Source organism: Thunnus albacares, chromosome 10, assembly GCF_914725855.1.
Source record: "Thunnus albacares chromosome 10, fThuAlb1.1, whole genome shotgun sequence".
NCBI classification, from domain to species: domain Eukaryota; kingdom Metazoa; phylum Chordata; class Actinopteri; order Scombriformes; family Scombridae; genus Thunnus; species Thunnus albacares.
In genome coordinates this window covers 14,700,680-14,723,230 of record NC_058115.1, presented here as the reverse complement: position 1 = coordinate 14,723,230, position 22,551 = coordinate 14,700,680, and the positions used below count along the sequence as shown (strand labels likewise).

The 22,551-nt window shown below is 41.6% G+C and overlaps 1 protein-coding gene across 3 annotated transcripts in view; it reads left to right on the top strand.

Annotated features, from left to right (window-relative positions):
* LOC122990543 (A disintegrin and metalloproteinase with thrombospondin motifs 2-like) overlaps positions 1-22,551 on the top strand; it is a 114,016-nt gene that overhangs the window by 86,722 nt on the left and 4,743 nt on the right. For all 3 annotated transcript variants that reach the window (XM_044363912.1, XM_044363913.1, XM_044363911.1), the window contains exons 5-21: positions 7,798-7,881; positions 9,598-9,754; positions 10,764-10,869; positions 11,140-11,283; positions 11,711-11,843; positions 13,711-13,824; positions 13,967-14,112; positions 14,410-14,585; positions 16,723-16,856; positions 16,946-17,069; positions 17,614-17,694; positions 17,801-17,964; positions 18,523-18,679; positions 18,801-18,936; positions 19,164-19,371; positions 19,654-19,783; positions 20,224-20,310. In XM_044363912.1, coding sequence (XP_044219847.1) covers positions 7,798-7,881; positions 9,598-9,754; positions 10,764-10,869; positions 11,140-11,283; positions 11,711-11,843; positions 13,711-13,824; positions 13,967-14,112; positions 14,410-14,585; positions 16,723-16,856; positions 16,946-17,069; positions 17,614-17,694; positions 17,801-17,964; positions 18,523-18,679; positions 18,801-18,936; positions 19,164-19,371; positions 19,654-19,783; positions 20,224-20,310 — 2,281 coding nt within the window. The remainder of the gene's footprint in view (positions 1-7,797; positions 7,882-9,597; positions 9,755-10,763; positions 10,870-11,139; positions 11,284-11,710; positions 11,844-13,710; positions 13,825-13,966; positions 14,113-14,409; positions 14,586-16,722; positions 16,857-16,945; positions 17,070-17,613; positions 17,695-17,800; positions 17,965-18,522; positions 18,680-18,800; positions 18,937-19,163; positions 19,372-19,653; positions 19,784-20,223; positions 20,311-22,551) is intronic.

Genomic DNA, 22,551 nt, shown 5'->3' with positions numbered 1-22,551 from the left:
TGTATAATTTATAGGAAACAAAGGCAGTGTTACCATCTCCAGTACATTGTGTACTTACAGATATGACTCTGATGCTTTCTTATCTAATTTCAAGACAGCATTAGTCATACAGGAAACTAACAATACTACTAAGAATTCTCCTCTTCTCTCCACCTGTTTTACTTTACTTGAATTCCTCTGTCTAATTTCTCTCCTCACTTTCAGGCTTACTCTTATTGTATCTGATCTCCGCCTTTCTGTATGCGTGTGTGTACGTGTTTATACCTTTAACACATACCTAAATAAGTGTGTGAAGTTCCACACACCGCTGTCTTTTGTTAGAGCAGCTGCTACACTACACAGCCACCTTCAAAAGATAAATGAAGCGCTGGTGTTTTAATGCAGAAGGTTACTCTGTAAATCTTAATTTTCATCACTCTCATGTGTTGTCATCTCTGTCTGTCTGTTTGAATGACTGCAGACAAGAGCCAAGAGTCAAGGTGGACAATTTGGTCAATTGGAATGTGTATGAGTGTGTGTGTGTGTGTGTGTGTGTGAGTTTGCATGTGTATGGAGGATAGGGGGCGGCACTGCTGTCTTCAGGACATCAAAGGGCTCCCACAGAAGACCACTAAATCCTGTCTGCCAAGTTCAACCGGAGTGTCAAAATGTGTGTGTGTGTGTGTGTGTGTGTGTGTGTGTGTGTGTGTGTGTGTGTGTGTATGTGTGTGTGTATCAATGTGTATGTTGAGTTGAATGTGTGCATTGGTAATTCTTCTTCCCACTCCTTTCCCATGTGTTACCTCCATGTTGTCTTTCTGCTCAATTGCATCAATGGACTGAGAATGAGTCTAGCCATGTGACTTGATTAACCACTAACAATATCGTGAACCGTCAATGGATGAGAATATGCATGCCAATATATGCACAAACAAATAACCACGCATAATGTAAAAAAAAAAAAATCACATTCAGAATGGGGAACAGAGGAAGCAACATGACAAGGAAATGTAAACGCCCGTTTTTTTCTGCAAACGGGCACTGGGGAAATGAACAGCAATAAACGGACCAGACCTGCATCAAAAAAGCAGCAAAAAAAACCATAGGATTAGGATTTCATTTGAGTGATGATTTCTTTGAGAGGGAGACAGAGATTAAGGCTAAAATGGGACAACTCGAGGCTAAACAGACATAAACACCTTGCACTGTTGAGCAGAGGCTTCATCATTGTTGTCATCATGTTCTCTCTACACTTCTATAACACTGTCAGACTCACAATGGACAGTTTTTCAAAGTCAATGCAGCAGAACCAGAGATATTGTATTTTTTATTCCATACATTCTTCTTCCTTGTCAAAACTTTGCACCTACGTTACCCAAAATGTTCGACTCTTGACAGTCAGAAATTAGAGTGCGTTATGCTAATGCATTAGCCTTGAGCTGCTAGCCTCAAGCAGAGATGAGGAGCAGGAGGTCTGGTAACCTCACCTCTCTCTAGTAACCGCATGTCCCCATATTTTTTTCATTTTCAAACAGGTAACATTGTCTGGAGCTTGATAATACAACTTATCAGATTACAAGACCTTTTTACCCCCCATTTATTTCAGTGGAGTGTCTGACTTTAGCACCGTTGGCATCCAGTTTCCTAATAACAGGAAAAGTAAATGATCCCTTATACCCTAAATGTAACCAAACCTCGACCATAGTGCTGGCAGATCAGAAAACCAAAAAATATGAATAACTTTTTTAAAGCTTATTTGTAAGAGTTATGACTGACAAACAATATTGTCCTGCCAATAAGTGCTTTAAGATATCAAATACTCACGTGGGTCGTTTAAGAACAAATTACATTTTTTGAGGTTTTTATATCGTTCTGTAGCTTCCCAGTAGTGTTCCATATGCTCTTCTTTCGAAGTACGTACGTTTTAGTTTATCAAAATGCCATTTTCCCAAGCCCTTCTAAAAACCTTTTCCCACGTGACCTGACATAGGTTTCTGCATGATGACATTGCTACATATAAACTGATAGAAACCCCCTAACCCTCCTAACCAGTAGCCACAGAGACGGGCTGAGCACTCACTGTTGCTGCTGTTCAAAGTTTAAAAAAAAAAAACTCTGAGCTCTCCTCCTGCCAATAAATGGCTCCGGATCAGGGCAGAATCCGGTGTGACTCGCGGGTGTTATTTGTCCCAAAGCTCTGGGCCTGCTCCCAACTCTCTCCTCCAGAGCTGCGGGCACTCAGCAGCTGTCTGTCCCTCCGCTCCGTCCGGACTCAGCGCAGCGACATCACTCGTAGTATATCTGGACAATTTTTCATGCTCTAGCGTACAGCGAGCGACATACATTTTGTATGGCAGATAATGCCTGTACATTAATTTGCACATGACTGTATGAGGATTTATAATTACATTTCCACTATGATGGACTTTCTACACCTTTTGACACAATGAAGGTGGTTTATTAAAAAAAAAGGAAATGACAGAGAAGAAAAGCATTTCAGTGAAACGGGCTCTTGAAAACAAGAGTGTTTTAGTAACATTGTTGTGGTAAATACTGTAAAATATGCTGTGTGCAAAATGCCAAGTGGGGGCCATTGTGCTGTAATCTTCCTGTGGCAAACATCATGGTGATAGATTTAGTAGCCGATGATGATCAGTCTGTCTACCTGTCTGTCTCACCCATTAATGGAGACCTTTAGAGGGGTGCTGCAAAGTGTTAATCACACTCTCCATGGATATGAATAGTCCCTGCTAATGAGGGAGGGGTGTGTGTATGTGAGTGTGTTATTGATGAATACGTGAATGTGTGTACATATTTAATTTTGATGATGTATATTATTGTGTTCTGAGAGCAACACATTAATGCCTCCAGTATACAATAAGCACAATTTAGTAGATTCTTCAGCCTCGTCTTTACCAAAACCCTGAGCAGTGAAAAGTCATATTGTTAAGTGGCTGGAAGAGCTGGGAAAGGAATGGGAGTCCAGGTAATAATAGACACCTTGTTAGCAGGAAGTGTCACAGATACTGTATATAAGGAGAACTGTCAGATAGGAGCTCAAATTCTGGGTCTCAATTTCGAAGTATTCCCATGTGTGTTGACAAAAAGACGTAGAAATGCTGTCCAAAGCCTTATCTAATTTATGTAGCACTTGTGCCAAATTTTATTTGATGACTCAGTTCTGTCTCATCAGCAGCTGAGAGTGTTTTTAATGCATATTTTTAAAATGGTTTCCTGCGAATTAAGTCCACTCTCCATGATGAGTTGAAGAAAAAACATGATAGTGAGCTCAGTGTATGAAGCGCAGTGAAAATATTCATATTATTACAAAGTTAGCTGGAATGTATTTTAAGCCCTTATGAGGGTATTACTACTATGTATCCCTTGGTCTTTAGGGCAAAGAAATAGACAAATCCAGACAGAAATAGACATATTCTTATCATTTATGTCATAAAATATAAGGTGAGGTATCATTGTAATAGTAGATGTAGGTGTGGACCTACTAAATATGAGGTGCCAGCAGCTAATTAAGTGCAGATTAAAAGTGGCAAAAAGTCTCTGCCCTGTGACAGAACTGCTTGTGTCTCAACTATCCCTCTCTTATTCTTTCCTTTTCTTCCCCCCCACCTCTCCCTTTCCCTTTCTTTGCCTTCAGCATCTTTTTGCCTTTCTTCCTTTTCATCCGTCAGGTTTTAATTCAATTTCTAACTCAACGCTGAAACAAACAAACTGATTGACAGGCATGTACACGCACAGACCGGCAACAGCTAAATTAATATTTTCTGAGGCTGTCAAAGGTTTATTCGCCTTAGTTTTGTTTGTAAACATGAGTAAAACAAGTCCATATTTCCAATTATGAGGAGTTCACAAACAAACAAAATCCTCATTATTCAAGTCAAACATTTCAATTATACCTGTAATTTATGCTTAAACAGTTACTGATTCAGTCTTATGTCGCTCTTTGCTCCTCCTTTGCTAGTTTTTTTCTCCTTCCTTCTTCATTTCATCCTCCTTCTTGCAGCGTTAAGTGACAGGCCTTGACTACATTATTTATCTGATAGTAATGATTTTGTGCCTCACTGACCTCTAGGCCTGCATTAATAACCACACACACACACAGACAGACACACACATTCACAGCTGGGCAAATCTAGGCTATCTTGCATACCTGTAGGCTGGGAGGTAAGAAATGACACTTGGCGTAGCCCCTCAGAGCATCAGCCAGCAGCAATAATGAGAGACATGCCTGTACAGTTGTTAACAAGGAACTCTGGGTGTGTGTTTGTTGGCAGTGTGGGTGTTTGTATGTGCATGCATGGGTAAGCTCGGTGAATATGTGGGTGTGTTTGGGATTATGAATCGCTGTGGCATATCTGTCATGTAGTGTACAGTATCTGTGTGTGAATGATCCAACTGCATGTGAGTGTTAAAATGCATGAAGACATATAAAGCTCAAGTTGGGACTGAAAGGACACTACGCTGCCTCTCTGCATGTGTGTGTGTGTGTGTGTCTCATTAGAGTGGAACTTGTGGTGACGGGGTCACCTGGAAATCAACCACCCCTAATTGGCCTAACAGTTGTCAAGGAAACAAGCTGGATCAGGCGACGTGTGAACTGACCCACCCAAGTGTCCATGTCATCTGAGATAAACAAACACAGCTACAAACAAACACACACACACACACACACAGACACACAAGTGTGTGTCACTTCCTCACATATACTTCAGCCTGCCAAGATAACAAGGGAATGAAACAAACGTTACAGAGTGAGAGACACAGACAGAAATACCAGTAGGTAGCCAGACAGGCAGGCAGGATGAAAACTGCTGACACACAGTCTCTCTCTCTTTCTCACACACACACACACACACACACACACATAATCTCAGACAGGGTTAAACTGAGAACAGAACTCTCTGTCTTTGTTTGGTGGTTGCCTAGCAACTCCGTATCTTTTTTAGTTAAAGGAGCATCCAAAATATGAAGCTGAAGGTCACCAGAAGAAAACTTTCCCGCGTCTTCTCCTGTGTCTCTTAATCTTAAATTCTTCCATTTCAGAAGACCACCATCAAATATTAAAACACAATCCAAGGAGAACTTGGAAAATAACTTACATTCTTTGTCGTCCCTGAACTTTTTGTGTATTTTATTTATAACGTTATGCTTTGGTTATATGGGTTATTATTTCAATAAGGTGACACTGCACTGATTTTACATGTTAAAGACAGTTTACCAGAAACAGGAAGTATTAGTCAGCCAGTAAAAACAGATGCACCCTACCGTGTAATGTCTTCTGTGGCTCTGGAGGAAGCGACAAAGTTTACTTCTCCCAGCTTGGTTTGGACACTACAGTTTTTTAACAGAAAGCCTGCGTTGTGAGGGTCCAATGAGAAAATGTTACTGAGTGAGTTTGGAGGCATAGGATGCAATGTTTTTTGGAGCTCACACTGCAGCTCATCCTGTACCAGGGACTCAAAGTCAGGATATCTCAGCCTCTGCTGCTTCAGTTTTGAACATTGCTAGAGTACTCTTTAATGGCTTTGTGTTACATAGTCGTGCCTTATGGTCACAACTTCAAGTGTTTTCCTTTACATAATGCTCTGTTCCATTCACAGTTAGAGGTCAAAAATTCCCAGTTAGTGTCATATGCTAATTACAGTCTCCATTATTTCGAGAGTGTTCCAGCTCGGAAAACCAACATATGGGTTAGGGTTAGGGGAAAGTCAGGCAAAAAATGCTGTTTCCACTAAAACCACTAATGTCATTTCAGTGATATTTGGCCACATTTGTAAGTTAGCATGTAATGCTGTCATTTGTAAACTAAGGTTTATTAGTATTTGATCATTTAGCAGACAGATGTCCCTAATTACACAAAGGCCACGCATTGCTGAAAATCAAAATAGCCTCTGTTTTGAGGTTTCTGAAAGTGATGTAACACTGTTAAATTAGAGCCATGTTTATATGTTGATGTAATCAAATAAGTTTATTCCAGAAAGTTTGTGGTTAACAAATTAGAAATTTTGAAGGATCACTCCAATGGATTTTTCCTATAACAAGATGTTGGAATTTCCTACTTTACACCGCGTATGGAACAGAACATTAAGTTAGTCTTTTTTTTTCTCATTTTTGAAGTCTTCTTCGCAGCTCTATGCTACATTCATTTTCTAAGGAGGCATTGTTTTCTTTCGCTTCCAAGCTCTCTCTTTTCTCAGTTTGCCACTGTGCTCCTTTCTCCTCTCTGCTCAGCTTCTTGTGTCTTTCCCTCTGTCACTCCTGTCTTTATTCCTCAACTCTGTCTCATACCTTTCTCTCACTGGATGTATCTGCAATTTTGTTCCTCATCTCTGCACCTGTATGTGTGTGTGTGTGTGTGTGTGTCTCTTTCTCCGCAGCATGTCCATCAGCCATCTCATTATGGCTGTCTCTTTTTACATCCCCTTGCCTCATTAGGCACCACACACAACCACTGAGGACAGCAGGCCTCAACTCCCGCGCCAATTTGCCTCTCTCTCACTCTCTTTGTGTGTGTGTGTGTGTGTGTGTGTTTTGCCAGTATAGTGCTCTCTGCATCTCCCTTGTCACACATTACCTTGTTTCCCTGCATTAGGTGCTTTCCTTCTTCCTTATTTCTTCATCTCCTCTCCATCTGCGCTCATGGGAAACAGAGTTCTTTGCACTCTTGTCACCTTCCTTTTCTTTCTTTTTTTGGTTCCTTTCTCGTCTTTTCGTCTCTCTTATCACTTTGTTCCTTAAGTTGGTGGAAAGCATTTAGTCAGATCCTTACTGTTGTTTTCTGTTCCATTTAATTATAAGGGAAACATGTTTAAAAGTTGTACGTAATGGATTTATTCATGGTATAAAAGTCATATAATTATGCTTTATAATTCAGTTATAAGCCATTAGTAAGAGGTAATTAGGTTTACAGGTTGTGAAAAATACTTTTGGTTGATTTATATCAACCTCCAGCATGACACTTGCTTTATCTGTTTAGCTAGCTCTTTAATTAATCAGGGAGGCAACTGGAGTGGACCATTTACCTTCTGAGAAAGAGCTGCAGAGCATCTGGACAAAAAAAATCAATTTATTTAAGGAGTAGTTTGACATTTCTGGAAATACACTTATTCATTTTCTTGCAGAGAGTTAGATGAGAAGATTGATACCACTCTCATGTTCAGCCATCAAATATGAAGGCAGGCCAGCAGCTGGTTAGCTTAGTTTAGCATAGCAGTCCCAGGAAGTCACTGCTCACAGCCACAAAAATAGTCCCACACATAACCACCCTGTCAAACCACAACTTGTTGTCTATATGTTTTGTTTTTGTATGGATTAAAGAAATGAGATACGGTATATGTTAATTAGTGAGGTTTAGAGGTGCTAATAGGGCAATTTTGTTACCTTTGAACAGAGCCAGGCTAGTTGCTTCCCTGTTTCCAGTCTTTGTGCTAAGCTAAGCTAACAGGCTGTTGGCAGTGGCTACTGTGTCAAAAGGCAAATAAGTGTTTTCCCCAAAATGTCAAATTATTCCTTCACAACTGTAAAAACTATTTATTTATGACTTTGTAACATTTATAACTGTACACATGGTGGCTTATTAGAAAGTGAGAAACACACATGCATTAATAAATGAATTATCTCCATCACATCACTACAAAAAAGTAGGCTAGTTCTTATTAATGTCTTAGAACTGATCTATGAAGAATTGCATTATTCATTAACCATTAAAAAAAACAATTTACAAATCCTAGATTTTAGATTAGATTTTGCTTCATTTCTTCTTTTGAAACTTGTGTTTTTTGTGTGTTTGTGCGACTCCAGGTGAATGAGATCTACCATGACCAATCTTTGGGAGCAAAGATCAATGTGGTGCTTGTGCGGATTATCATGCTGGGCTACGGCAAGGTAAGACAAAACATGAGATCTACGTAAAAGTTGACTGAGATGCAATTCCTGGAAATTAGATGCCCTGTCTCTCTATCAGCACTATCTTTGATACTAGGACTTTGCTACAATCACTTTAAGTATCTACAGTAAGCAAAGCCAAGTCGTACACACTTATAAACAAACAAACAGGCACACACACACACACACACACACACACACACACTCATCAGCACGCACTGATGCCCGGAGCCTGTTATTCCAGTGGACTGAGCAAAAGAGGAACTAAAAGCATGCAGTATCCCAGGGGAGTGTTTTCAAGTCGCACGCCTTCACAGTTCAGCACCAAAGCACACAGAAACTCTGCCCGTTATGCAATCAGCCTTCCTCCCAGTAGACTGCAGCACAGAATCATGGGAAGTCCAGGCAAAGATAAACAATCAATGATCGCCCTCCCTCATTCATAAACAGAGAGACCGGACGAAGGGGGTAGCATCCTTTTCTTCTCGACTGTAATTCTATCTGCCTGTCTGTGCTGAAGAGAGGAAGAGAGGGAAAAAGAGAGATAAAGCAAGAGATGGCAGGAATAGAGGAGGGCAGGGATTACCCCACAGGATGATACAAATGATTTTACTGCTGAATAGGTGCTCTGTGATGAACTTACGCTGCTGTAGCCTTATCTCTTCCTCTCTTCTCTACATGTCTACAGTCCCACTAGAGCCCTGGAACACACACTCCCACACACCTACACACACGCACACACACTCCTACATTGGTCATTCTGGGCCAGCCCCTATGCAGCTTCAGCCAAAGCTCCGGCTGTCCATCATCCCCAATTACCGTGGCAACAGAGCTGCACCCAGACAGCCTGCAGATTGGCTATGTGACCCTGAATGCAGGCGCACCCACACACCCACACTCACACACTCCAACACAACATGCACACACGGTACACCATTAGAAACACATCTTTAAAGATCAGAAAAACACACACGAGCACCTGATGAACATGATAAAGCACACACACACACACACACACACACACACACAGTGCACTCTGTCTACATGGTGTTTGTGCAGACTTCACACTCCATCATGTGTGCAGAGGCAGGCCATATGTCTTCGCTGCAGCACACTCACACCACACACACTTTTGGTTCAACTGTGCATTGTGCATGTGTGAAAAAAGCGAACAAAATGTGGAAAGCGAGGCAAAAAGAGAGCGGTGAGATGGAAAGACTTGTATGGGAGCAAGGAAAGGGAGGGGAGGAGAGCGGAGATCCTAATGAGGAAGAGCATGAGAGGTGAAGGTGAATGAAAGGAATTGCTGGCATCTGGGTGTTTGTGTGGGTGTCGGTATTATGAATTTAATCATAAGTAAATATTCTGTAATTTGACATGTTTTTGACTATTAGTGCATAGCTCATTAATAGGCAGCCACCGTGTTCGGTTTCATGTTCATTATTGAAATCATCAAGATTACAGGATGCTTTTATTGTGTGACTATACTTTATATTACTGTGTGTGTCTGTTTCTGTGTGTTGTACACCTCAGCAATTTGCAGGATGTGCTGACAATATATAACATTGTGACACTGCCCCCTACAGGGTTGAATTAAATGTTGTTGTACCAGAATTGAATTAAAAAAACAGTTTTAGTACACAGTCTCTTGGGGGTTTCGTTATAATTTCTCTTTTTCACTCTCTTTGTGTGTATTGTCTCTCTTTCTATTTCCAGTCCATGAGTCTGATTGAACTAGGGAACCCTTCCCAGAGTCTGGAGAACGTGTGCCGCTGGGCCTTCCTGCAGCAGAAGCAGGACACAGGGGATGCTGAGTATCACGACCACGCCATCTTCCTCACACGACAGGAATTTGGCCCCACGGGCATGCAGGGTAATGAAGGACACGTACACATTCTGATGATGCATGAATGTATCATCCAAAACTGTGTGTCCACCCTTTTTCGGACCTAAAACGAACACATAGAAAACTCCCATCTTCCTTCCTTTGCCTCATACAGCTGCATAGTGCACTGTGGGTTTGGTGGTTGGTGGTTTTCTGTGCAGCAGAGTGCAGGCTAACAGGCAGGCCCAGGGGAGAGGCCTCTAAAGGCAGTGGCCTAGCTATCCAGAAGCCCTTCAGCTGCCCTTGGGCTCAGCCTTCAGCAGCAGAAAATCAATAGACAGAGCAGGACCGGCCACAGCTCCACAATTAAAGGCAGTACAGGACAGACAAGCACACAGGGAGTTGGAGATTGGCATATGTAGGGGTGGAAGGCGACGGTTTAGGGTTAGGATTAGACACACAAAGACGCACACATTTGTGCTGGTGTGTGTGCAATAGACTAATACGTGTGTGTGTATCTTTAGATAGTCGCAGGTTTACGTTGAGAGGTGAGCAACCAAATCACTTTGATGTCACTGATCATTAGGGTCTTTTGACTGACATGACTGACATTTGCACATACGGCATGATAGCATTTAGTGTTTGAAGTCAAAGGAATTCCCTGCAGAGTGACTTAAAGAATAATAATAAAGTATTATTCAGTTTAGGAAAATGTACAGAGATTGAACAATTACAGAATATGGACCTAATCAGAAATATTTATGATTGTCAGACTGTTATTTATCTTGTAAATGGAATGCCTTCAATGTTTAGGTTACTTTATCATTTTGAGAAGGGGGTAAGCAATGCAAGGTTTTTCTTCTCCCTGTTCTTTTTAAATGTGTTGGTGTGTAAGTTTGTTAAATTTGTGCATATTTTGTGAGATGTGTTACATAAACAAACTGGTCTGTAAGTTGCTGAGCACATTGTCATTGGTGCAAAAGTTTTGCACTCTCCAAAGGTTTCAGTACAAGACCAAAAAAAAGTGCATACTGTATCTTTCTTTCTGGTTGCTTAGGTTACGCCCCAGTGACGGGCATGTGCCATCCAGTGAGGAGCTGCACTTTGAACCACGAGGACGGTTTTTCTTCTGCCTTTGTGGTGGCGCACGAGACCGGACACGTGTAAGTGCATTGCCATACTAATGTCTTCAAGCCTATTCTCATGGTACAGCAAAAGACAACAAAGCAGTCACTTAAAGGACTGTATTGATTTATTACAGTTTTGGTCCATTGGTCACCTCAGCCAATATCTGATGAGAGAATTGCTACTGCCTCCCTCCTTTGTTTCTTGTGCTCCTTCTCCTCCCACACATTCCCAATCTGTCTGCACTGCTCTGTCTCTATTCCCTTCATTTCACTCATGTCCTCTGTTTTTTCTCCCTTTTGCTGCAGGCTGGGGATGGAGCACGATGGCCAGGGCAACCGCTGTGGAGACGAGGTGCACATGGGCAGCATTATGGCTCCGCTGGTTCAGGCTGCCTTCCACCGCTTTCACTGGTCCAGATGTAGCATGCAAGAGCTGGGACGCTACATTCAGTGAGACACAAACACAGACACAGTACACACTCTCACTCATACTAGGATTTGATTATATGGGTTTTTAAAGGTCAATACTGACATCAATATTTTACACAGAATTTGCGTCAAGTTGATCTTTTGTGCTAATATTTATTGTTTTTCGGATTAGATATTATTATCTTGAAAATATTACAAAGTGTACAAGTCTTACTGCCAAAATTGGATTGTTTTCAGCCCATATTTCAGGCCAGTGGGCTATGAAACTTTTCATAAAACCCATTTTAATGACTTTTTGGCCAGTTGGCGGCCTCTGAAGGGATGCTGATCCTCCTCACGTAATCCATCACATATGAAACAGTGGAAAAACTAAGGACTTTAAACAACATGAATAAATAGGCAAAGAAAATAAAAATTTCATCACAGTCTCTTCTGACTCCTCTCACAGTTCCTATGACTGTCTCCGTGATGACCCCTTCGACCACAACTGGCCATCATTGCCTCAGCTTCCTGGTTTGCACTACTCCATGAATGAACAGTGTCGCTTTGACTTCGGTGTGGGCTACACGATGTGCACCGCGGTAAGAGATCCCCATAGTCTGATAGTCACTACTACTAACATAGCTAGATTATACCAACACTTACTAACATTGTGAAGGACATAATGTACCCTCCTCCAACTTCTGCTGCCACCACCTTTTCAAACTTAGCATCACTTTATCTTAGAGTGGGGGTAAACTCACTTTGAATTCAGTCAGTTCAAGCTGATTTTTTTTGAAAGAGCATCCTTTTAAGATACATTTTAGGGGGAACTTTAGTGAATTGACATATATCTACACTATAATGGAATGAGAGTCGCACATACACAGCTATTCACATTCTTCTGATGTCCTCTGCTTTCCTCTCCTGGCCACTGGTGGGATTGACATCTTGCTTAAAAGCAGGTAATTGGTTTTGATAGCTATTTCTTTTTTTTCTGTTATTAATGTTAATTATAATAAATTATACATGATTTATTTTAACACTTAACACTTACCTTGGTACCACAGTGCCTTTACATGAACCCGTTACAACCAGTGCTTTTGTAAACACAAAAAGTCACACAGTAGATAAGCTTCACCCAGCTGCAGCATCTTGGCAGGCATCTTACCTTCCCCCTGTCACCCTCACCTGCTCTTATGACTGTGAAGCCACTGTGGCACGCTGTTGGGAAGCTGTTGCTTGATTGACAAAAGGGCTTGTTTAGGAGCTTTGCACACATTGCTAGATTACCCTCTATTCTCTTGTCAAACCCATTCCCTCAGCTACAAAAGGCGGGCCAGTCAGGAACGCAGGTAAGGTTACCCCACCTCCTGGAAGACATGTGGCCCGTCATTTTTTTTCTCTGATTTTCTTTTTCTATTTGTCCTCTGAAGTTGTAATTGTTTGTAATGTTGCTCCTTACTTTTCTTTTTTACTGTACTTCGTTTCTCTGTTCCACCCATCGTCATATTTTGGACGTTAGCCTGCAGGATTCTAAAATGCTCACATTTTTAGACAAAGTGGCTGTGAAATGCCTAAAAACACTGTGACTCACCTGGTTCACTGGTAGCTATGGTACGGTTCAACAGTTGAACCGTAAAATAAACCAACTCTTCTCCTGCATATCTGTGTTAAATCACTGCAGAGCTGGCAGGAAGAACCGCATTATATTGGCACACTCATGACTATAAACGAGTGGAAAAGGTTGGCTAGATCTCTTTCCCATCCATGGGGAAAGGGCTGAGCCAGAACAGAGGCTGTTTTCCCATGTTTCACCTCAGCTTTTAGGATCCTCCAGTCTGATGTCATTGGTGATTACCTACCACAGTTTAGCCATTGATTGTGACTTGCCCTCTGACCTGCAAAAGTCCCCTGTGGTCATGGTGGGTAGGGAAGTCTGTGGAAAGGAGGGAGGAGGGCACGGCCCCTCAGACACTGGACTGCAGGTCAGTTTGGTGGTATCCTCATCAATGGTTTATATCAGACAAGGAGGAGAATTTGGTCCTTGATCTGTGTCTAGGGGCATTTTAGAGGTCAATGAGACCTCACCTTTTGGCCTTTTAACCTTTTGCCCTCTGCCCTCTGACCTCCCTTGTGACCTAATTAAACCATGGGCTGTCTCATTCAGAGAGTTTTGCCTCTCTCTCATCCTTTGGTTTAGTTTGCATGAATGGCTGTGTGTTTCTCAGTGGAGCGTAGTGTACAGTGTAGTGACACAGTACAGGGTTTATGTTGTTATTGTTGAGTATAATAGTGTTGTGGTTATTGTTGTGATATCTCTCTTCTCATCTCTTTTTATTTCCTATTTTCAGTGTTTAGTCTCATTCCAGCTGTTGAATTGTATTATTGAGGGTCAGTCTGTTGCCCAGTGTGTGTGCTGTATGTTATAGCGTTGAATTGTAAGGAGTTTCTCTTTTTGCCCCGCAGTATCGCACTTTTGACCCATGTAAGCAGCTGTGGTGTAGCCACCCAGACAATCCCTTCTTCTGCAAGACCAAGAAAGGACCACCCATTGATGGCACCATGTGTGGGAATGGGAAGGTATACAAACACTACCATACTCTATTTTCTTTAAGAGGCATTGCCACTTTTCTGTTGAACCTGTCATCATGAAGTTAATTAAATATTTAAATGGCACACTATTCAAAGCGCAACCCTCTACTATGTTCTTGGCCTATTGCAGCATTGCTTTAAAGGTCACTGCATCTGGCTGACCCCTGACATCATCAAGCAAGATGGAAACTGGGGTTCATGGAGTGAGTTTGGCCAGTGCTCCCGCACCTGTGGTGGTGGAGTACAGTTTCGCACACGCGAATGTGACAATCCTAGGTATGAAACTGTGTTTCCCAGTGTGTATAAAAGATTCATTCTGTGCTTAATTATGCTGAATTTCTCTGAAGCACTAAACTATCTCAATATAAATTATTTTGTTTGTTTGTTTGTTGAACTGACTCTTGATAGTGATTTGAATTGAATTGCACAGTGGCAACTTGCTCCATTAACATATTTCAAGATGATTTATGGTGTCATTTCTAGCCCATGATTTCAAATAAGAGCAGATGAAACACAACATACATTTAGTCAGGTAAAAATATTCATGCGTCGTCTTCCCTGCTGTCCTCCCAGACCAGCCAACGGAGGCCGCACCTGCGTGGGGGCGATTTACCAGTTCCAGATGTGCAACATCAATGAGTGTGAGGATATCTACAGTGACACGCGAGAGGAGCAATGCCACGCTTTGGACTCTCGCTTTGAAGTCCACGGCAACAAGCACCACTGGCTGCCTTATGAAAACCCAGAAGGTGAGTATACACTCGCAGATAGAAAGATGGATAAAGTCATATGATGGAGAGATGGAAACAGAAAGGCTGTCAGAGCAGAAATACCAGCCTGGGAATGACAAACTCTTAGTCATGATACACTGTGTAAGTTGTAAATATGAAACCAAAAACAGGGAGCAAACTCATAATCCTGAATGTGGTTGGGTTTTAGAGGTTTTTATATATAGGTTGTGCTCTGTTATGGTCATTGACATCTGGCTGTCCTGCTGAGTCTGAGTGCAGATTTGAGGTACGACTACGCCCTCCCATAAAAGCACTCCATGTCTTTGAAAATCTCTTTAAAAACAATCTTCTTTGAACTTTCTTCGTCTTCTGTTTCTCCACCCATTCCCTGATGTTCCCTGTGAACCTCACTAACCCCCTCTTACCTCCATGGTTTTCCCCTTCCTTATAGCTTCTATCAGTTGGCACATATGGACAAACTATCAGATTTACATGCTAATGTTCTCCACCTAATATCCAAAAACCTCTCCACATCATTGAGAAGTGCGATAATGTACGTGTGTGTGTGTCTATGAGGTTGTCAGACCCACCCTGTCTCTAAGTGGAGGTGTCACTTCTTTCCTGATACTGTAGGTATTAAATTATCATCCAACTAAAGGGCAGCCCTAGAGAAAAATGCTGAGCTGTCTCCATATCTAATCGGAGGTCATGCTACGCACACTCCACTAAGGGGGGCCTTGCTAAATTGTTTTTCTCCGCTCCTATCATTTCTAAATGCCATATTTTTCAGCAAGGCTTTCTCAGTCTCAAATTACTTTTCCTTGTATGTGTGTGAGAGTGTGCGAGGACAGATGTGCGTGTCTGTGTGTGTGAGAAAGAAAAAAGTACATAGGGAGGTGAAATTGAATTCCATTCATGGTCTGTCATCTCCTGAGTTGCAGATAGTGCGAGGAGAAAAAAAGAGTGTCTGCTACGAGTGTGAAATTGTAGTATTTGTTTAGAGACGTTTGACACACTGTTGTTTTTGTGTCTCTATTTGGGTCTTTTCCCAAGTCAACAGATAGACTGTAAAATTCTTTTGAGCAAAGAAACATTAAATGTAAGGCTGTCCTGTGTGTGCGGATGTTTCAACCAGCTGGTTAGAGGTATTCATCCAACCCTTTGGTCTGTCAAGATGTCTCCCATCTCTCCTTGTAGAGTAGTATGCGGAGTATGGGGGGTCTTGGCAGGTGTTGGACCCCTTAATTAACACCTTGGGGGGTCTAAAAAGTGAAGTTAATTATGTATTTTTCTACACTGTGAATTTATTTGCACGTTAAACTGTTGAATACAGAGAATGCTGACTGACCATGAACAGGCAGCTAATGTACATCAGCTGTAATGTACAGCTGTATATATATATATATATATGTATATCTGAAAAACTGGCAACTATAAATAGTCTAACAAATATGTTTAAAATATATTTAAAAAGCCTAATTTAAGCCTTTACAGTCCAATAAACTTACAGTAAACCAGACGATATAAAAGACAAAAGTCTTTATAATGGTCTTCATACCAATAAGAAATAAACTTAAACTATATATATATACATACATATACATATACATATACATATATATACATATATAATAAAGTATAATGAAATGCCATAATGCATGCAGCACAGGCCCCCTTGATCATCATAGTGTATTTCTCACAATGTAGATGAGCATTCAGTCAGATCACTGAGAAGGCAATTCAGATATTGTTTCAGTGCATTCTCATTTCAACATGGCAAAAGTGTGTTTTTTCCACATATTATAATTCTACAGTAGTATGTCTGCCACCTTCTTATTAGTGTCAAAGCACCATAAGAAAAGGTCTTTGGATTATGTCCATGTGTAATAAACGTGATGAAGTAGGCGTGTTGATCCTGACTGGGATGAACTGCCAGGTTTTGTCTCTGGAGGCTCATGTAGTTGTAGTATGAGTCACACAGACACAATGAAACACAGCGTCACGCTGACTCATGCGGAGCTCATTCAGAACATAAAAAATAATCACATGTTGCTTGTAAAGATGAACTCATCCAAATGGATTGCAAATGTGTCATTCTGACAGTAATTGGAATAATTGAGTTTTTGTGTGTTTTTTTTTTTTGTTTGATCTTCAGCTAACAAACGCTGCCAGCTGCATTGCCAATCCAAGGAGACACGGGACGTGGTCTTCATGCAGAGAATGTTCCTGGATGGCACGCGCTGTTCATACAAGGACCCGTACAGCGTGTGTGTGCGTGGGGAGTGTGAGGTGAGTGACGTTAATGTGTGCGCAAGCAAGAGAGCTGCTTGTGTTTAGATGTTGATGTGTCATTAAACTTTCCATGTCCTCATGAACAGAAAGTTGGCTGTGACCATGTTGTGGGCTCCTCAAAGCAGGAAGACAAGTGTGGAGTGTGTGGAGGAAACAACGCCAGCTGCAAAACCTTCAAAGACACCATCACACGTACTGCCAAGAAACAAGGTACACATTTATTTATTTTACGGTCTATGGGTACACACTCACAATCACAGGACCCCTTGTCTAAATCTAGGACGGACTTGATTTGGTTCCATCAGTATAGCACCTGTCTATCAAGCACAAGATAAATACTTGGCCAATGTTAAAATCTGGACCCATTTTCCCCTATATTTAGTAATGTTCAGCTAAACATCACCCTCTAGAGGAAGATTTGTAACACTGTTATGAATTTTGAGTTGATATGTTTCCATGTGAGTCCAGCATTGCCAAGAAGTTACATTAAATCTCACTCTATGAGCTAACGTTTATATTATCTAACTCTTGACATTGGGAAAGACCTACATTATAGCACTGAAATTCCCAGAATCAGATGTTTACTCTAGATGAAAATAGTCAAGACTTCTGGGATTTACACCAGTGAGCAGGGATACTTGGTTTTAATGAGTTAGAGCTCTTTATTGAATTAGCTGAGGCTCTTTGTCAGGAAACTGTAAAATGATATTTTTATGATGTTGAATTCACAAACCAGATGTGTGCTTAATTTCAGGTTTCCTCAAAGTTCTTGAAGTGCCCAGAGGGGCGAGACACTTGCTGATCCAAGAACTGAAAGCAACATCACACACTTTAGGTATTTGACAATTCATATTGTTTTCTTTTGTGAGCGTGTATGTCTATATCTTTGTATATGTGTGTCATACAAGTATAATCAATGTACATTTCTCACCCATCTACAGCTGTGAAGAATGTGGCATCTGGACTGTTCTTTTTAAACGGAGAAAATGAATACCCAGAATCCCGCTCTGTCATAGAGAAGGGGGTGGAGTGGGAATATGAGAATGACAACGACAAGGAGACTCTTCAGACCACTGGCCCTCTCACACATGGCATTCTGATTATGGTACACACTATGCACAAGCATTTCCTGTATTACTTATATTTCCAAAATTACACTTACATTAAAGGTGCAGTGTGTAGAATTTAGCGGCATCTAGCAGAACAGACATGTCAGAAATGGAATATAATATTCATAAGTTTGTTTTAATTATTGTGTAATCATCTGAAAATGTTTTTTGTTACCTTTGAATGAGCCCTTTATATCTACATAGGGACGGGGACTCTTCCACAGAGCCTGCCATGTTGCACCACCACCATGTTTCTACAGTAGCCCAGAATGGACAAACCAAACACTGGCTCTATAGAGGGCCTTTAATGTTTTTTGCAAGTTTCGTGGCCGATGTAGGTTCTCCTGGGGGGGGGGGGGGGGGGGGGGGGTCTGCAACCTCACCTGCAACCTAAATCCTACACATTGCACCTTTAAATTATGAGAGTTTTCTGTTTTATGCATGAGGATTTGTCACATGGCCCAGTTAAAATTCCAGCTGGTTGTGCCTCAGTCACACATACAGCAAAGTGCTTCTATCACAGTATTGTAATGAATTTCTTTTTCTGTCTGTAGGTAAAATTACACCGAGATGAGGACGTGAATTTGGCCTATAAGTATATGATGAACATGGACAGTGACTTTGCCATTCAGAACAACATGCTGGTAGAGGACAGTGCCTATGAGTGGGCCCCAAAGAGATGGTCCTCCTGTTCCAAACCCTGTGGTGGAGGTGCAAAAGCAAAAAACTGTTGCTGCTTCTTTTACATTACAGCTGTTGTGGCAGATTTGCATGCCTGTCTTTGTCTATTTGTGCTTACATTTGTTTCTTCTTCTATTAACTCCTGCTGTAGGGAAACAGTATCTGCGATACGGCTGCAGAAGAAAAGTAGACAGTAAGATGGTCCACAAGAGCTTCTGTAACAAGTCTAACATGAAACCTAGAGGAGATACCAGAGACTGCAACCAGAAGCCCTGCCCTCCACCCATGTATGCATTGTATTGTGCTGTATGTTCAGGAAAGAGTGGTTGATGGATTAGTATTAGTGTTTGTATAGTTATAACATGTAAAAATATAACTTGGGAGATCTAACAAAACTGTGATACAGACATTTTTATCCTTTTTCCACATTCAGCTGGCAGTTTTTTTCCTTTGTAGTTCTTTACTTCAGCATTTTGACACTCTGAATGCCCTCAATATTCTTGTTTCTCTCCAGTTGGGTGACAGGGGAGTGGCAGAACTGCAGCAAACCATGTGGAAAGACGGGGATGCAAATCCGCTCAGTGAGCTGTGTCCAGCCGTCAGATGACAACACCACACGCTCCATCCACAATAAACACTGCAACGACGACCGGCCAGAGGCCCGCAGGTCCTGCAACAGACACCCCTGCCCTACCCAGTGGAAAGTTGGACCTTGGTCACAGGTACTGAACGAAAGCTGGACATGGATAAAACTGAAAAACAGAAAATAATGTCCAACCAATAAGGGTTTTTTTCAGAGTAAAATACCTGTAATGATATTTTTGAGTTGATGCCCAACAGCTGCTATTTTGATCAGACATTCAGTGTTTTTAAATATAACAAGACGTCCTCCAAACTGTATTCTTGGCGGGTTTAACAAGCTTCCTAGAAAATCAAGTGATGTTCAATGTGTTGCTCAGAGTAATGTGTTGATTTGTGTGTATGTGTGCGTCCTGTTTCTCCAGTGCTCACAGACATGTGGAAATGGGACCCAGCAGAGACAAGCTCTGTGCCACACCAGGGACAACACTATCGGCCTATGTTTAGACAGTAAGCCCGAAACCATCAGAGTCTGTCGGATGGATCCATGTCCCAGTGAGTGTTAAGGATGCAAACATGGACACTCAAATTTATTAAATTGCACAGAACTGTCTTCATCTCTTACACATCACTGATACCAAATATGTCAGGCTGAAATATGTCTAAAATGATGCACAAGAAATCTAGAATATTTCCATTTGATGGAATGGTGCAGCCATAAAAACATGTATTGGATTTGAATATTTCACTCAGTTGTAAAGCTCATATAGCTGCAGTGACAACCTGGAACAATCTGATACAGAATACTTATATATGATACTGTCAGACAGTGACGAATAAGATGATTTCTGATCTTTAAAAGTCAGCCAAACAGACCCTGACATCAGAATAGAAAGAAAGAGGGATAGGACAAAAGGGACTTAAGAAAAAAACATAACCTTTAAAAGAATTCCTGTGCCACCCTAACCTTCTCCATCACTCTTCTTTCTCTGCAGAGGGCTCTTCAGACCTCAACAAGAACGGCAACATGTTGATCCAGTGGCTGTCGCGCCCTAACACCAACTTCCAGAAGACCTCCTCACGTAAAAACTCCCTCTATAGTTCCCAGCCTGGCCTCCACAGCGGCAGCCGCAGCTGCATGTCTGTCCTCTGCTGGGCCCTGCCCATCTCTGTCCTCCTGTCTCTGCAGGGCCGGCCCCGGCTGGCCCCCTGACCCGCCCCTCCCCTACGCCCTGTGCCTGTGCCCACGCCCGTGAGCGAGCGGCAAAGCTTTCGCTTCTCTTTTGGGGGGGATGTTGTCTCTCTCTCTCTGTGTCTGAGACGACTCTGACTGGGGGAGGTCTCTGGCTCCTGTGTGTGCTAGTTGGTTCTCTCTTGCTCTGTCTCTCTCTCTATCTCTCTCTCTCTCCTTTGTGGAGCATTGTGTTGTAACCGCTGGCCAGTCGAAAACTCAAAAGATCAACAAAAAATTTGATGTGAAAAGGATTCGAAGTGGCAAGGTGAACAGATTTTTTAGTGGCACCTCCTGAGACGTGTCGAAGAGTCGTTCATGTGTGAGGGACCCCCTCTGCATGTGGCGGCCGTGTTTTGCGCGAGCTAGCTGCGTGTTGTCATGGGTTACCACTCCTGAGATGCAGCTGCGCTTTTTTCTTTTTATAGCGCACTGTCATCGTGGGGAGAAACAGGTGTGAAAATAAACAGAAAAGGTATATAAATATCTATATAGGAAAAAAAAAAGTTATAAAAAAATATGAAAGCTTTATTGTGAATGTGATCTTGTCACAATGAGGACATCTTTGCTAAAGTGCTCATCTGACATCCTGGTTCCATTCGGGGATGAGAATGGTGTCTCATTCTTCATTCCATTCTCAGATTGACAGGAACTCAGCACAGGGACAGGAAGTGACATACGTAAACCTTTTGATTTTTTGGGGGGGAGGGAACTGTGAGGTGAAGAATCTTGAAGTAAAAGCTAATAAAAAAAACAACAAAAAACAGGGTAGTCTGACCGCTTGAGGTTGCTTCCCATTTCACCTCATCATCAGCCATCCTCTCTTTGACTGTTATACTAAAGTTCAATAAATGCAGCTTATTTGTGCTTGCAGACTTTAAACAAATACATCTATAAATATATTTGTATTTATATATACCTATAAATCTAAATCTATATGAGTAACAATAATATTAATAATGTTTTACCATGAATAAGCTGTAGCTTATTTGCCTAAAACCTTTGGACTGCTATTGATCGCTTAGATCCTTGACTGTTATGTGTATTTTTTTATTGATTTTACATGAATACAGATGAATATTTAATAAAGGTAAAGTGTTTCGGGGGAAAGGGGTTAGACCTATATTATGCAGGACTTGGTCAGTTAGTTGCCTCTCCATTCTCTCAGATGGATCAGTGGTTTACTGTTGCTTCTTGTTTTCTTTAAGCATAGGATCACGTTTTGTCATGCACATTTGCATCCATCACTTCTATGTGTGTGTATATGTAAGAGTGTTAGTCCATCTGTGTGTGTGTGTGTGTGTGTGTGTGTGTGTGTGTGTGCGTGTGTGTGTGCGTGCGTGTGCGTGCGTGTATGCGTGTATGTGTGTGTATGTGTCTGTCTGTGTGTGTGTGTGTGTGTGTGTGTGTGTGTGTGTGTGTGTGTGAGTGAGTGTTTGTCTTGCATGTAAGATCAGATGAGTGAGTAAATGAATGTGTGAGTGTATGAGTAATGCCAGTCTTGTTGGTGAAAGTGTGTTTGTTTGTATGTGTATGTTTCCATGTGTATTGGCTGTGTGTGTGTGTGTGTGTGTGTGTGTGTGTGTGTGTGTGTGTGTGTGTGTGTGTGTGCGTGTGCGGGTGTGTGTGTGTGTGTAAGGGTGCTTCATCATTCGGGCTTTTACACATTGCGATCAGATACAGAAATACCTCATAAACCTTGATTTGAGAGCGTCCGATGATCTCATTTTATTTTGATGAACATTAACCACATGAACAATGCCTTATCTTGGATTGAATGTAATGGCATTTATCTGTGAAAGAGATGGCTTTACTCATTCAATGTTTCACTCGGAATAGAGGCAGCTTCAAACCAACTTAACAAACTCACACCCGCCAACCATCAAACCTACCAAGGTGATGTTGGACCAATGTCCGACTACTGGGAAGGGTTTACAAAGGGCCTAGGGTATTGACACATACGGCATCTAGAAAAAAAAAAAAAAACACTTCAGACTTGTCATTGTATTGTGATCACATATTTCTGTTGTGACTATGTAGCGAGCTATCCAAGGTTTCCTTCTGCTGGAGTTGGACTGTATGAGACCAAGCC